Source organism: Podarcis melisellensis, assembly GCF_964234715.1.
Source record: "Podarcis melisellensis genome assembly, chromosome: 1".
Taxonomy (NCBI): Eukaryota; Metazoa; Chordata; class Lepidosauria; order Squamata; family Lacertidae; genus Podarcis; species Podarcis melisellensis.
The window spans coordinates 67,640,295-67,654,283 of NC_138528.1; the positions used below are offsets into that span (position 1 = coordinate 67,640,295).

General features: G+C 45.8%; 2 protein-coding genes across 5 annotated transcripts in view; both read right to left on the reverse strand.

Annotated features, from left to right (window-relative positions):
- AMPD3 (adenosine monophosphate deaminase 3) overlaps positions 1-5,467 on the reverse strand; it is a 36,389-nt gene extending 30,922 nt beyond the window's left edge. Inside the window, exon 1 of one of the 4 annotated variants that reach the window (XM_081918300.1) lies at positions 5,120-5,467. In XM_081918300.1, the coding sequence (XP_081774426.1) occupies positions 5,120-5,192 (73 nt within the window). In that variant the 5' untranslated portion in view covers positions 5,193-5,467. The other 3 variants (XM_081918301.1, XM_081918302.1, XM_081918299.1) reach the window with 3 other exon arrangements.
- The window catches only part of CTR9 (CTR9 homolog, Paf1/RNA polymerase II complex component), a 339,089-nt gene that overhangs the window by 179,490 nt on the left and 145,610 nt on the right, over positions 1-13,989 (reverse strand). The gene's annotated exons all lie outside the window — the stretch shown is intronic.

Consider the following 13,989-nt stretch of genomic DNA (forward strand, 5'->3'; position numbering starts at 1 on the left):
TCTAGGAACCTGCCAGAGCCTCAAGCCTCCTTACCAAAACCCAGCTCCTCGCTTGGGTGACAAGGCAGGGTGTGGCATGGGTTCTGTGTCAAAGTAGTCTTGTGATCCACTTGGTATTAAAAATAGGGCCACCCTGGTCTACAACCACATTGTCTTAAGATTGTATTAAGGACCACTGAAATCCATTTATGAGCTACCTGGCCCTTGGCATCAGCTTCAGAGGTACCACTTCTGTGTCATCATGAGACAGCATGATAAACACTACCATTTAAATTGTGCCAATACAGCTCTGGGGCATTATTTCAACTGAGCTGCATCAGCCCCCCCCCCCCCAGTACAGACATCATTTAACAGAATTTGAAAGCATCTCTTTCACTCCAGGTCTTTAATCTTTTGAAGTCCTATTTAATTTTGTTACTGCCTGAGTTTCAGTCTGAATTTTATCTTGTGTTTTAAAATCTGTGTTTGATTTAAGGAAAACCAACTTAGTTGTATTTTATGGTTGAATTTTATATATGCAGCTAGCCACTCTGGTTGTGACTGTAAAAGAGCAAAATATAAATAATAAATGGTTTATTTATTATTTCAAGTGCCCTCCTAGCATTCTTTCACAGCCAAACAGTTGAAAGTTTCTAATTCATACCATTTTTCTATCATAAATGTCAAGCAATTTTGCAATGGAATAATTTGTGTTTATAAGAGGAAGAGTGTTTAAACTGAATCTCTAAGATTATATTCTGTCTTTAAACGCTGTGTGGGGAAAGAGAAAGATCAGCATTAATAGTAATTTTAAAACGCTTTCCCTCCCCCATAAGATATTTACTGCATTCTCTATATAAACCAAAACAACCTTCATTCATGAATAGCTTTAATTTAAGTAACAAAGAAAACTCCTTAACATTCCTTTTTAAAGTCCATTTTTTATCAACCATTCTTCTTAAATAAGCTATATGATATTTACTCTGGAATATAACCTTGCAATATTTAGTTTCAATTTTTAAAATGCATCTGAAATTCCTTGTACTTGTCAGTTACTACATGAAGCCAAAGTTTCTATTAACACCTGCTAAAAATGTTCATGAACCAATAAACTATTTTTAAAAACCCTGTGTGGAAATGTAGGTCTGGGCATTGAATTCTAAATTTATCCCAGGTTTCAAAGCCAAAGGCATGGCTGAACTCTAACCACTTTAAAGTCCTATTAATTTCAGTGAAAGTGTTAAAGCATGTGTTGAAATATCTCCTGTTGAAATCAAAGGGTTTTTAAGGGCTTAGCATTATTAGGAGCCTTACCCAGGCAATCAGCGTTGCTTTGATTACGAGGTAGAAAACATTTATCCTGAAAACAAAATCATTCCCAAAAGTTGTGTAACTTGGAACAGTCTTTATGTGATGCTATTCCTACATGCATGACTCCACTTTCCAACTGTTGGCATCTGAGCTTGTTATTAAATGGGAAACAATCTTCTATTAATAGCTACTAGCTGTGATGGCTGCTTGGGAAATGATTTATTTTCAGACTAAGAACAATTTCAAACATTACATGTTGATATATTCTAGTGATTGCTAATAAATAAGGTGCCAAAGTATTTCAACATTCCCATTTCTTTGTACTGCACAGGATGTTTCCCTTCCCTTACTCCCCCTTTTTTTGTCTCTGCAACAAGGTTTCTAACTAGCTTTTCTGCTAAGTCTATTGTAACCAACATATTGTACAAGGTCTAAGTCCAGGTCTAGAACAATCAAGTCTTGTAACACAGGTGGTGTCTTTTATTGCTCAGACCAAAGGTCTTGCGTGTCCCAGGAAGTCTTTTCAAAATGGGCAACCTGTGGGACAACACCCATCATCCCTGACCATCAGCCCATCTGGCTGGGTCTGATGGGAGCTGGAATCCAACATCTGGAGGACCACAGATTCCCCACCCCTGCTGTAGACTAAAATAAATATTTTGCCACTATCCATCCAAGGTCTCAGCCTGCATTCCTTTAAGCAAGAAAGTAGGGATAAAGAAACCCATGTCCTCTTACCGTTGCTAAAGGTGAACCCAGCTACACCACTCTGCAAGGTGTGAGATTCCCCACCCTTGGAGATTTATGGAAACCTGAATATGGGGGGATTTTCCAACTGACATGGCTGGTACTCCTAATGAGGCTCTCATCTCACTATGGAATGGTGAAATGCATAGAGCCATTGACACAACCATTCCTGGGTGCCCTCACCATTTCTGTGGAGCACTTAGGTTGCCTTGGTATTCTAGTAACCAGCATGAAATGAAGCAGTGTTGGTAGGTAAGAGTGCAGGTGATGCAAATCCTAACCCGACCCTGAACAAAGACTAGTTTCCTCATAGCAGTGGCAAAAAAACACTTTACTTCTCTGCCACCAGTGCATCAACAAGTAGCTATGTAGCTGAGCTTTTCCAAGCGGTGAATGGGCTTTTGTTATCTGGCCAAGAGACTAGCACTCTGACACATTTGGAGGTCTGCTGTAACAACACTGAGACACTAGAGGGGCAGAATTGCACAGATTCAGACAGAGTTGTGAGACCTGGGAGGGGTTCCATCTTGTCCTCCTGCTATTTAATACCTATACAAAGCACCTGGGATATACTATCAGGATATCTGGAGTGAGGTATCATCATTATGCAGACAAGACCCAGCTCTCACTCTCTCTGTTCCATCAGAATTGGGAGAGGCAGTTAAGGTGTTAAGACCAGTTCTTGTGGGCAGCAGTGGGCTGGATGTGGACCAATTAACTAAACTTGAATCCTGAAAAGACAGATGTGTTTCATGTCCTGAGTTCTCAAGTCCAGGATGCGGGGGGCAGGGCGGTGGACTGACTGTTCTGGATGGGCTTGTACACTTCTGGAAGGTGTGACTAGGAGTACATTTTTTTCAGCTACAGCTACAGTTTGGCAGCTATGGCTCTTTCTGGACAAAAATTCTTTGGCCACTGTACTCCATGCTCTGGTAACTTCCAGGCTGCACTATGGTGGTGCGCTCAGTGTGGGGATGCCCTTCAAGATGACTCAGAAACTTCAAATGTTCTAAAATGCAGCAGCTGGATTACAGCCTTGGGTTCCATTAGTATCTCATCTAAATCCCTGTTCTAAAAGAGCTGAATTGGTTGCCAGTTTGTTTCTGGGCACAGATGCTCATGAAATGTTTAAAGCCCTAAAGACTTAGACCCCAAATAACTGAAAGACCACATCCTTCCCTACATAACCTCTTGGGTATTAAGATCAGCAGAGAGTTCCCTCTTGGTACTTCCAGCACCCTTATAGAGGTGGTGTGTGTGATCCAGGTGAGGGTGTTCTCTGAGCCATCCCATAAACTGTGGAACTCTATCCCCACAGGAGTGCCTGACACCTTCACTATGCAGTCTCTTAACCCTGGCCTTTGACACTTGCAATGTACTTTTTTAAGACCCACCCTATTCTTGTAATTGTAATTTATTTCAAACTGTTTGGAAGGTTGCATTTTGAATTGTAGTGACCTGCCCTGGCATCTTAGTATGAAGGGAAGGCAATAAATACATTTATTAATTTATTATTTGAATTCAGTGAACACTTATTTATTTTTGACATTTATTAGTTGCCTCGCCATATAAATTCTCTAGGCAATATACAATAAATTAAACATGCAAGGCTAGCTCTCTGCAGTACTCAAGAATCAAGGAGCGAACTAGGCTAAGGTGATGTCCCTGCACATCAGTCTATGTGCTCTTACCAAACTAGCAAAATCCAGAAACTTACTATGATTTCCAAATCAAAAGATGGCTTGCTCTGTTTTGGGAGGGGAGAAGCAGAGCAACAAGATGAATAAGACCAAAGCTACAACTGGAAACCGTGGGAACTAAATGAGTCAGTGCATTAACCTGAAGTTTCCAAAATGGGTCTTTTAAAAATAAAAATGAAGTATTAGTATACTGTTTCTGTTCGGGATTTTTTTTTTTGGAGGGGGGGGCCAGGATAAGTAAATAACTTGTCCTCAATCAACTTCTTCAGGAACTGTTCTCGCTCTTCCTCTTTCAGAAGATTGATTCAGGATCCCAGCTATGGGGGATCCTGAATATTTCATGAGCGCATGCCATGAAAATGAGTCTTATTCTGCTGTGGCGAAGAAAGCAGGGAGGACGTGGAACCGATGGAGCTAGGAGGGAAGGCGACGGGTCTTCCTCCTAGTGATGGGAGCCAAGGATACAGGCTGCTCTCCCCGGCCGAGCAGGTCTGCTGCAGGTGCCAGCCCAGCTTCTTCCGGCTCTGGCGGCGGCTGCAACCCGCTGCTACCCGGCAAGGTCAGCTCCTGCATGCCCGCCCCGTTCACTTCCTGCTTGGAAAGCAGCCGCCACTTACCTAGCGCCCCGGGGAAAGTCATGGCAGACGCTCGCCGAGCCTCGCCGGCGCGGGCGGCAGGCAAGGAGCCTTCTTCCCCCCAGCCAGAGCGGACAGGAGTCAGTCGCCGGCTGGCCGGAGGAGAAAGCAGAAGAGGGAGGAGCCGCCGGAGCCAGCAGCTGCTGCTGCCGCACTCCCGCTGCGCTCTGCAGCTCCCGCAGTGGGCACAGCCAGGCAGTGAGGCCGGCCGCGCAATGCCCGCTGCCCGCTCCGCCCGCCCCTGTTCTGGGATGGGGGTCATCTCCCCAGCCCGGGAAGGACTGAGCGGCGAGGGTGGGGGTGGGAAGAGGGGTCAGGCTTCAACCTGACGGGGGCGAAACGTTTTGCTTCCTGCCTGGGCAAAGGCGGCCCCATCCTTGGCGAGGCGAGAGCAGGCGCCATCTGCTCCCCGCTAGCGCGCGCCTTTCCCACGGAGGCGCAGGACGGGCTGCCTCGTCTCCTCTCCGCTTCGCATCCCCCCCTCCCGGAGGGCGCCCCATTTTCTCTTCCCGCGCCTCTCGGAGCTGCTTCACCCGGGATGCTCACCCGGCGCTGAAACTCCTCTCCGTCGTCCTATTTTGCCCTGCGCACTGAGTGGCAACGGGAGAGCGAGCGAGCGAGAGCGCGCGAACACGCAGTTTACAGACACACGAGGCGTAGCTGCGCCGAATCTACCTCAGCCGGGTGTCCTTGGCGGGATGGTCTATCAGGAAAATGTCGAGCGGTAGCCAATTCCCGGGCACCCACCTTTCTCCACGCCTCGCTCTCGCGGCAGCAACAGGAGTGGCAGCTCCTCCTCGAGCCTCTCCAGCGCCAGCATGAAACTTCTCCCAAGGAAGAGGAGGGCTCAGGTTACCAAGCGCCGCCGGCTCAGTCCCTCTGGTGGAGAGAGGGCGCCAGGCCGCACAGGCACGCCTTGCGGGGAAGCTGCCCTTCCCGGCCGAGGCGCTTCGTAACCTGGGCTGCAGTAGTAGCGTGTGTCTCCCCGAGGTTGCGCCGAGAGGGCGCCTGTCTCCTGAGCGCCCCGCTTATCAGCGCCTCGCACGGCTGCAGACACCGAAAGTCTCGCAGCCAGAGGAAAAGAGATTCCTCGGCCCAGACGCTCTCGCTGTTTGCGGGCAGATAACCAACGCGGAGCGTCAACACGGGAGCGTGTGGCGTCGCTTGCCTGACCATTGAATTCAAGGAAGCCTGACGCGCGTCACTTTCTTTGAATTCAAGCGCCAAGTTGCGACGTGCGAAGGCGAAATTGGTTCCTGCGCCTTTAATTAGTTGTGGCGAAAAAGAAACTTCTTCGGCAAAAAAAGGCTGCGCGTCTGTTAAAGGTGCAGGAGCCTTTTTTCGTCTTTTGCTTCGGGGCCACCCTAGCCCTGAGGCGGCAATCATGTGCACGTTTATGGAGGAGCAAATAACAGTGCAATTCTGTCGGGATCTGCTCTGAAGTAAGACCCTTTGAGGCCACAGGACTTGCAAAGTAAACTCTGTGGGACTTGCTGCTTCTGAGTCACCGTCCACATGTCTGGACGGGAGCTGAAGCGCGCTGCGGGCAAAGGCAACCCGAAAGCCATGGCTCTGGCTCGCGTCCAGAGAAAGGCTTCCTATTGCCGCAGGAAGGTGGTTTGACCGCATCCTTCCGCACAATGCTGTGTTAGCGTCGTAATAAACGTTATCATGATTTAGCTGAAACCCATCCAAAACTCCTTGAGGAAACATTAGGCAAGAGTAACTTGCCGTTATTGGACCCGATCCAGACAAAGCGGAACGTTTTTAAAAGCCCATTAATTTCACCTGGAGAGATTTAAACATGCACATAGCTCTTCTGTTGACATCAGTTGGATTTACACGACCTTCACTTTGGGTGGGTGTGAGATTGAATTCCTTGCTATTATGTGTTCAAGGGTTGCTGGAGCAGGAGGGGGCGGTGTGATCTGGGTCAGCAAGTTCCATTCATTTATAAAACGAACTCTGTATAGTGTAGATTCATTATTATAACATAGAACTAACAGTACACAGAAAAGATCGTCACCCACCACCCCAGCCTGAGAGGCACCAGGGGTTCCAGTGTTTACTTGCGGTGTGGATTCTTTGACTGTTGTGATTTTAGGATACATGGTTTTATTCACACATATAAGAAACCTGTGTATAGGATGGAAGGGCTCACAGCATTAACATCCCCACAGATCTTGGTTCTGCTTTAGGTTTCCAGGGGAGCCCTGAAGTCTAACAAGTGAAGAGCAAGACATCTTTCACTGTCTGCAGCTTTTAGCCTGCTTCCAGCCTACACACAACTATGGCTATTGTTCTGCCAAGTAGCAAGCTAGGTGAGCTGCTTGGGAAAGGCCCACTCATTAGTTGTATGACACAGAATAGTTTAATTGGCTACGAACCCCAAAAGTGGATATCTTCTCCAAACCGGTGCCAAAGTTTTGCAGTTGTTTTGCCGCATTTTGCAGGGGACCCCAAATTTCTGTGTTCATAATTAATGAAGCTGAGCAGAATTACTTACCGGTACTTGGTTATGCTAAAAGCAGCCAGCCAGCCAAAGCCATTGCCTTGATAAAGGAACTGGTTTGGCAAGCTTCCTTTGCATTCTACTGTCCTGGATGCAGGATCACAAGTTCTGGAAGGCAACCCAGGGTTCCATCCACACTCCCCACCCCCACCCCCAGCTCATAACAATAGAATATATTATATTAGAGGTCCTCCCCAAGGGCAGTGAGCTTGGGGCTGAGGAAATCCAATAGTACCACCCCATGCCACACTGCAAGCTCCTTTTGCAACTGAGGTGACTTTCAAAATAAATTTCTGGTGTGGAACGAAATATGTAGTGCTGTGTTTCACTTTTCAAATTAAAACCATGCTATGCATACTCAAGCCCTCCAGCATTCCTAAAGTAGCTCATTGGATCACAGCCAGTGTAAACTCTATTGGATGCAGTCCCCATAACATTCAGTGAAAATAAAGTTGGTTCTTTTTTTTTAAAAAAAAAAGTATTACTTGACTTAAGAGAGTCTTCTATGAGGCTGGTTCTGGCCAGGACTTAATGCGTGCCTAGAATATAGTTCCACAACCTGTTCCTCATGTGGGACTTCTAAATATACAGTGTTCGTGCCCTTCACTACTGAGTAATGGCCAGGCCTCACGCACTTGAAATTAGAGGGCAGAACTAACCATCCGCAGCATTTGACTCCAGGGAGACTGAGCCCCACCATCTCCTATTTAAAAATGATGCACTACCTGCAGTTCCACTGCAAGCAGTGCTGTTTTTTTGCTTAGAGCTGGTGAGAGTAGTGGGAGCATTTACTTTATTTTTACATTGGATGGATTGCACCCCACTGAGCCTGGCAGAGCCGAAAAGCTTTGTGAGTTGCTGACTAAGCACCTTTGGGGAAGTGTGCCTATGAAGCCTAAACGGGTAATGGATGTCAGCCTGTGTCTGGGTTGGTAATTAAGCGTTAAGGCATGCACTTCCTTTAGTAAGATGAATGTGGTTTTTAAAAGTGTCTTACTGAGGTAGAAAATTTATTGTACAGTACACATTTGCCCCAATATAATTTATCACTGTGCTCATCACCATAATGCTACAGCATTCCATAGGTACTTTAGATAGGTCAAATATTATTCTGAATTTATTTTTAAATATGTAATGTAAACCTAAAATTCATACAATTTTGTCCCATATATTCCCTCTAGCCAGGGTGCTTCACCATGCTGCTGTCAGCATTGGCAAGCTTCAAGAAAAGAAACAAATCAATGAATCAACATCAATATATTTCATAATACATGTGCAAATAAATGCACGTTCATTTAAAAGACGACATTGTATGTAGACGTGTCCCATAGTATCATAGATGCAGGGTTGCCGCTTCTTCACATACCGCACCAAGTCTGGAGACCTGTAACTCTTTATTTTTAATATTTCCCATATTTAAGGGGTGACATTGTCTTATGAAAGTCATACTTTCCAAAGAGCCTCAGAAAGAACGTCTGCGCCTTGATATTATCTTCTGTGTGCATGTAAACATTCTGTGGTCCTAAGTTTTATTGCTATTTCACCTTTGGCTAATTTTTGGCTTCTCTTTCCATTCATTTCACCTCCGACTTCTTAACCAAGCCTCAAAGTTTACAGTACAGTCCTATGTGCGTCTACTCAGATGCAAGTCGCACAGAGTTCAAAATGGCTTGTAAGGTGGCACCATTAGTTCATGGTATTATCCGTTCTGATAATGAAGTTGCTGAGCATGTACAGTATGTTAAAAAAATAACAACCAGCTGGCAAAATACCAGTATGTTTCTTGCTATGTTTTTGTTTATATTTCAGTTGTAAGAACACAAGAAAACCCCTGATGGATCAGACCAAAGGCTTGTTAACTCCAGCATCCTATTCCCTGCAGTGAACAACTAGTTTCCAGGCTATAAGTGTAGGCAGCAGTTGGGAGCCTGTGGAACTACAAATCTCATCATCGCTGACTATTGGCCATGCTGGCTGGGGATGAAAGCCAACATCTCCAGTTCTTTCATGTACATCTACAAGCTCCCCACTCCTGCAACATAGCCCTTGCCTGCTGATGCTCTTCAGCCACTGATATTCAGGAGCAGGCTGCCCCAATTCTGGATAAAACATGTTGCCATCATAAAAAATAGCTGCTGATAGCCTGAGACACAAGAAACTAGCATAAAGCAATTCTAGTGTAAGTTAAGGTGGCATAAAGCTCACCAGGAGCCCCATTCAGGAATGGAGCTGACTGAGACAGTCTCAGCCTGGCAGAGGGCAAACAAGCCTCTAAAAGAGTATTTGATTTACACCACCCATTTTGCTGGCTTGATTTACACAAGGTTGCCAGGTCACATGAAGGATGCAGGCATATCTCTGACTGAGCTGAGGATGAAGGAATTAAATCGGACAGGGATCTGTTGAATCATAGCCCTACTCATCCTTGCAGATCTTTCTATAGGATTGCTCCCTCATTTAATATCCATTAATTTGTCTAATCCCTTAGCCATCTAAATTGGTGGCTTTCACCACAAACATTTTGTGCATGAAGAAGTAATACCCTGGAAATATTTTTACACTAGAGAGTAGGATATAAATTGTTTAAAGAGACTATATGTTTCATATATGAATTTTCAAAACAGTACGACAACTAACATTAAAAAAAACCTCCACCCTGATAAAGAAACTGTATACAGTTTTATTGTTTGAAATAATAATATGGAATATTGCTTAGAAAACATCCCCCCCAAAAGTAATTAGACATCAGATATGGATTAAATTCCATTCTCACAAAATGTATTCAATGGCTTTTAGATTTTTAAGCTGTTTTAAGAAGCTTTATTGGGAAGTGACCCACAGAATGGAAGAAACAAACAAAATCAGTGGTCACAGGGGATCCAGCAGATTCTTTAGGTAGGATGAAACCACACTTCTTCACGTTTCTATTGCAAGCACAGTCTGCGTTCCCACCTATATCCCATATGAAACATCTGAGTTGCTGGTGTTTTATCTGTTGTGACCTCATTGATATTATGTAAACAGCAGTTATGCAAGGAATGAAAGCTGCTCAGGCAGATATTAGATTACGTAACACAGTGGATTCTTGTTAGGGGATTTCTTTGTATCTACTGTGTTCAAGGATTTGAGGAAGAGGAGGAAGTATTGAGAAGAAGCCACATTTACTTTCTTTTTTTATGTGAAATACGTAACCATAGGGAGGAACCCAGTTCCAGTGCCAACCCTGCTAGGGTAGTAACGTTGGGGAACCCATCATAGTCCTTTCTGTCTGCTAATGCCAGCTGCTAATGGGGCACAGGATTTGCCCCCCGCCCATGCTTTATGCTGGTTTCCTCTAGAGTTTCCTCTAGGAAACAGCTGAATTCCAAGTCACTGGCTTGACAAGACTCCTGTCTCGTCTCCCCTTTCCTAGACACTTTAACGACCAGTGGTGCAGCCCAAGCAGCCCTTGGGGGCAAACCAGCCCTGTAGGGTGTTCAGAAACCAGTGCAGCCCAGATATCAAATAAGGCAGGTCATTCAGATGGAGGATTTTGAAAAATGTAATGGGAGAGAGAGAGAGAGCAAGTATGAAGCCCCAAAATGGAACTGAAACACTTTATCAGCATATTGAGCTAACTAATCCTACACTTAATCCAAACTAACGCTGCAGAACTTCCTCTGGTGCTGGAAGCTGCAGGCATCCGTTGCAGCTTGGGGGTTCAAAAGGTTACATGGCCACAGCCCATCTCTCACCTTGCTAGACAGGATTTAATTAGGAACTTTGTGTGTTTAGGAAGGGAGGTGCCTTATTCTCTAGGCTTAGTGGAGGGCAGGACTCTTGTCACAAACTATGGTGCCCTAATTCCCCAGGTGACAAGAACTGAAAGGGCAACATTATAGGGTTTGCCTGAATGCGGGAAAGACCACTGGAGACTCATGATTACTGCAATATCTATTGATTTACCAACATACACACGCAACATAGGGGAAACAGACAAGCAACCAGATAGGCAGGACCAAAAAAGTAAGAGCAGTTTTTCAAAGCAAATTGCATGCTCTGGAGCCCCACCCCCCAATACCATAGAAACTAGCAGAAGAGGTGAAAAGGTCAGGCTGCATTTTATGTGCAAACAGCTGCTTTCCACACGCAGCATACACAGGCAGAACACTTCACTCAAGCTGCACCCGGCAAGGAGATGGTCAATGAAAGACAACGTCTTCAGCTGTACCATAAAGTCTAGGGAACAGGGTCACCTCCTCCCTTGACAAACAGCATTTCTACTGTGCCTTTCGGAATGATTTTGAGAAGGAAATGTGGGCTGCATTTCCCTCATCATAGTGCTAACACAGTGGTTAGGAAAACAAGCAATGACATCCCCACCCCTCATCTGGGCTCCCAAACGCCCTGGAAGTGGGGAGGAGGAGGAAACAGCCTCAAGTGAGGAAAGAAGACCCTGCAGGTGGAATCTGGGTAACCAAAAGTCCCTTCGTGGTCGCCATCTGTTGTAAATAAAAATTGCCCTTTTCCCTTATGGGGTATCCAAGAACCCATATAGAGTCCTTACATAGGTTCCCTATTGGTAGGAGAAAATAACAGAGGCCAACCAGAGAATATTGAGAAGCAAAGCAGCTAGTAAGCTCGATCTTTATTGATCTGTTGCAACAGGGTGCTCCCCTCACACGCAGGAAAGGAGGAGGACCCAGAAAAATGGTGTGCAAAGCCTTATAAAGACTTTTGAAATTCCCATCCTGTAGATCAAGACCACCCCCAGAAACATCATACATACATCACAGAAGGGGTGTAACCTAAGACCTCAGATACATCATACCAGGGACGTGGACTTATAAAAAATATTGGGGGGGCCCGGGAAAGCTCATGAATAATAAATAAGCTCATGAATATGCAAATAAAGTGGCGCCGCCTCCTCGTGAGCGAATAGGGGAGAGCGTGCTGCGCCTATTAATCAGCTCCAAAGGAAATTGGGTGGAGCTTTTGCTCGGGAGGGAGGGCAGGAGGCATGCAGCCCGCCCCTCCCTGTGCATTTTGGGCTGGGGGAGGGGCGGCGATGGCGCTCTGCTGGAGGGGCGCCGGAGATTATTGGGGGGGCGGAGCCCCCCCCAAACGAATTTTTGAGGGGGCTCGGGCCCCCTCAAGCCCCATGGAGTCGGCGCCTATGCATCATACCTACATCACAGAAATTTAAATGTTGTTTTTCTCTTGTCCTTGTTTATCTCCTGTCTGGCAGGTTACTTGATTGGATTTCCTGGGGAGCCTGGCCAGTCTTTTGTAATGATAAATACTTAGTTCCTGGCCAGGTCACAGACTCACACCTTATTCAAACACAGACATACCCTTAAGACAGGATTTGTGAGGAAATAGACAATGGGGAGGCTTTTCCAGTTTGACCTTGCAGAGAAAGGATTTGGTCAGTTTAGGAATCAAAATGGTTCCAGGTTGGCCTTCCTGTGCTGATCTATGTATGTGCTTGGTTGGTACACTTGTGAACATTATATATTTAGGCCATAAAATTCCTATTACACAGGCATGGAAGGGGTTCAGCATCCCTCCCTCTTGCCTACTGATCCCTGCACTCACATTACTTGAGCAAATGCATGGCTAAGACCACATATTTGCCAACATAACACCTCCTTTTGCTCTCACCCTACGTATAGAATGCTGGCCTGCTGGTTAACAGTGTGGCACTTGCAAGGGAGAAGAGGTAGGCTGGTGAGTGGTGCTGAAGCCTTGCCTTGCCTGTCAGTTCACATCCACCCACCTGCGAGGATCCCCACCCATGGCCCGGACACAAGCACAGATGACGGCATTGAAGTGGAGGCTCTGGAAGGGCCACGGTCCCCCACTCCAGGCCAGAGGAGGACAGTGTCTCACAGGACTACTCAGATTCAGAAGATTCATTCCCAGGGGGAGCCCTCATCTCCCAGCTTGCCTTATGAGTCAACCACCCTAGAAAAAAGACAGTGGCCATTTAAGGACACAGACAGATCCTCAAAGGGGGCGGGGCCAGGAGCAGGGATAATCTGAGCAATCCTCTGGAGAGTTCAGAGCACCTCCCTGATGCGGCAGCCTCCCTTCCATTGGTTAAAATAAGCGAGTCACCATTCTCACAGGGATGTCCACTTCTGACTGGTTTATGCCAGATCCTGTGGTACTTGCCCTGATCCAGGAAGATGGGAATCTGCAACCCCCAAGCCAGGGAGATAGGTAACTCTACAACCTTTAGAAGACATTTGAAGGCAGGCCTGTATAGGGAAGTTAAAAAAAAAGTTTAATAGTTTATTAATTTTTTATATATGTTGGTAGCTGGGCAACCCAGTCAGATGTGCGGGGTATAAATAATAACGTCATCACCATCGGAACAGGATGTCCCTATTTTCATCAGAGAAATGTGGGTGGGTATGTTTGCCTTCACTGGATTTGACTCTGCTTTATTTATTTTATTTCTTCGTTTATATCCCACTTTTCCTCCAAGGAGTGGTATAAATGTTTTCCCCTTTCCCATCTCATCCTCACAACAACCCTCTGAAGTAGGTTAGGCTGAAAGAAAGAGTGGCTAGCCCCAGGTCATCCTATGAGCTTCAGGGCTGTGTTAGGATTTGAACCCTGGTCCCCAAGGCCCTAGTCCAACACTCTAACCATTACACCTTGCTGGCTCTCAAACTGTGCTGGCTATAGCTGCCTTGACCTGGTCTTCCCAAATGTGACTTGACTTTACAGTATATGTACCGCTACTCTGCCCTGCCTGTGGGTGCCACTGTTCCAGTCTGCTTTCCTTGTGAGCTCTTCCTTATGCCTACCTCTCCCTACTGTTGGGTTAAATTATGAGATTATTATTATTATTATTATTATTATTATTATTATTATTAAGAGCCAGCTGGAGAGCGAACAAGTGGGATGGAGTGGAGGACTCAGCCTGGAAGAAGAGGATGGCAGGGCAAGGGTTAAACACTTTCCTGTTGATGCACTATAACTTTCCTGCCAACCTGAAAAAAGAGACAAGGCATGTACTTTTGTAAATGAAGAAACTCTTTGATAATAATAAAAAACTAAGCATGTAGTTTGGAAATCCCACGGTTGCCCCATAAGATGTATTTCTGCCCTAACA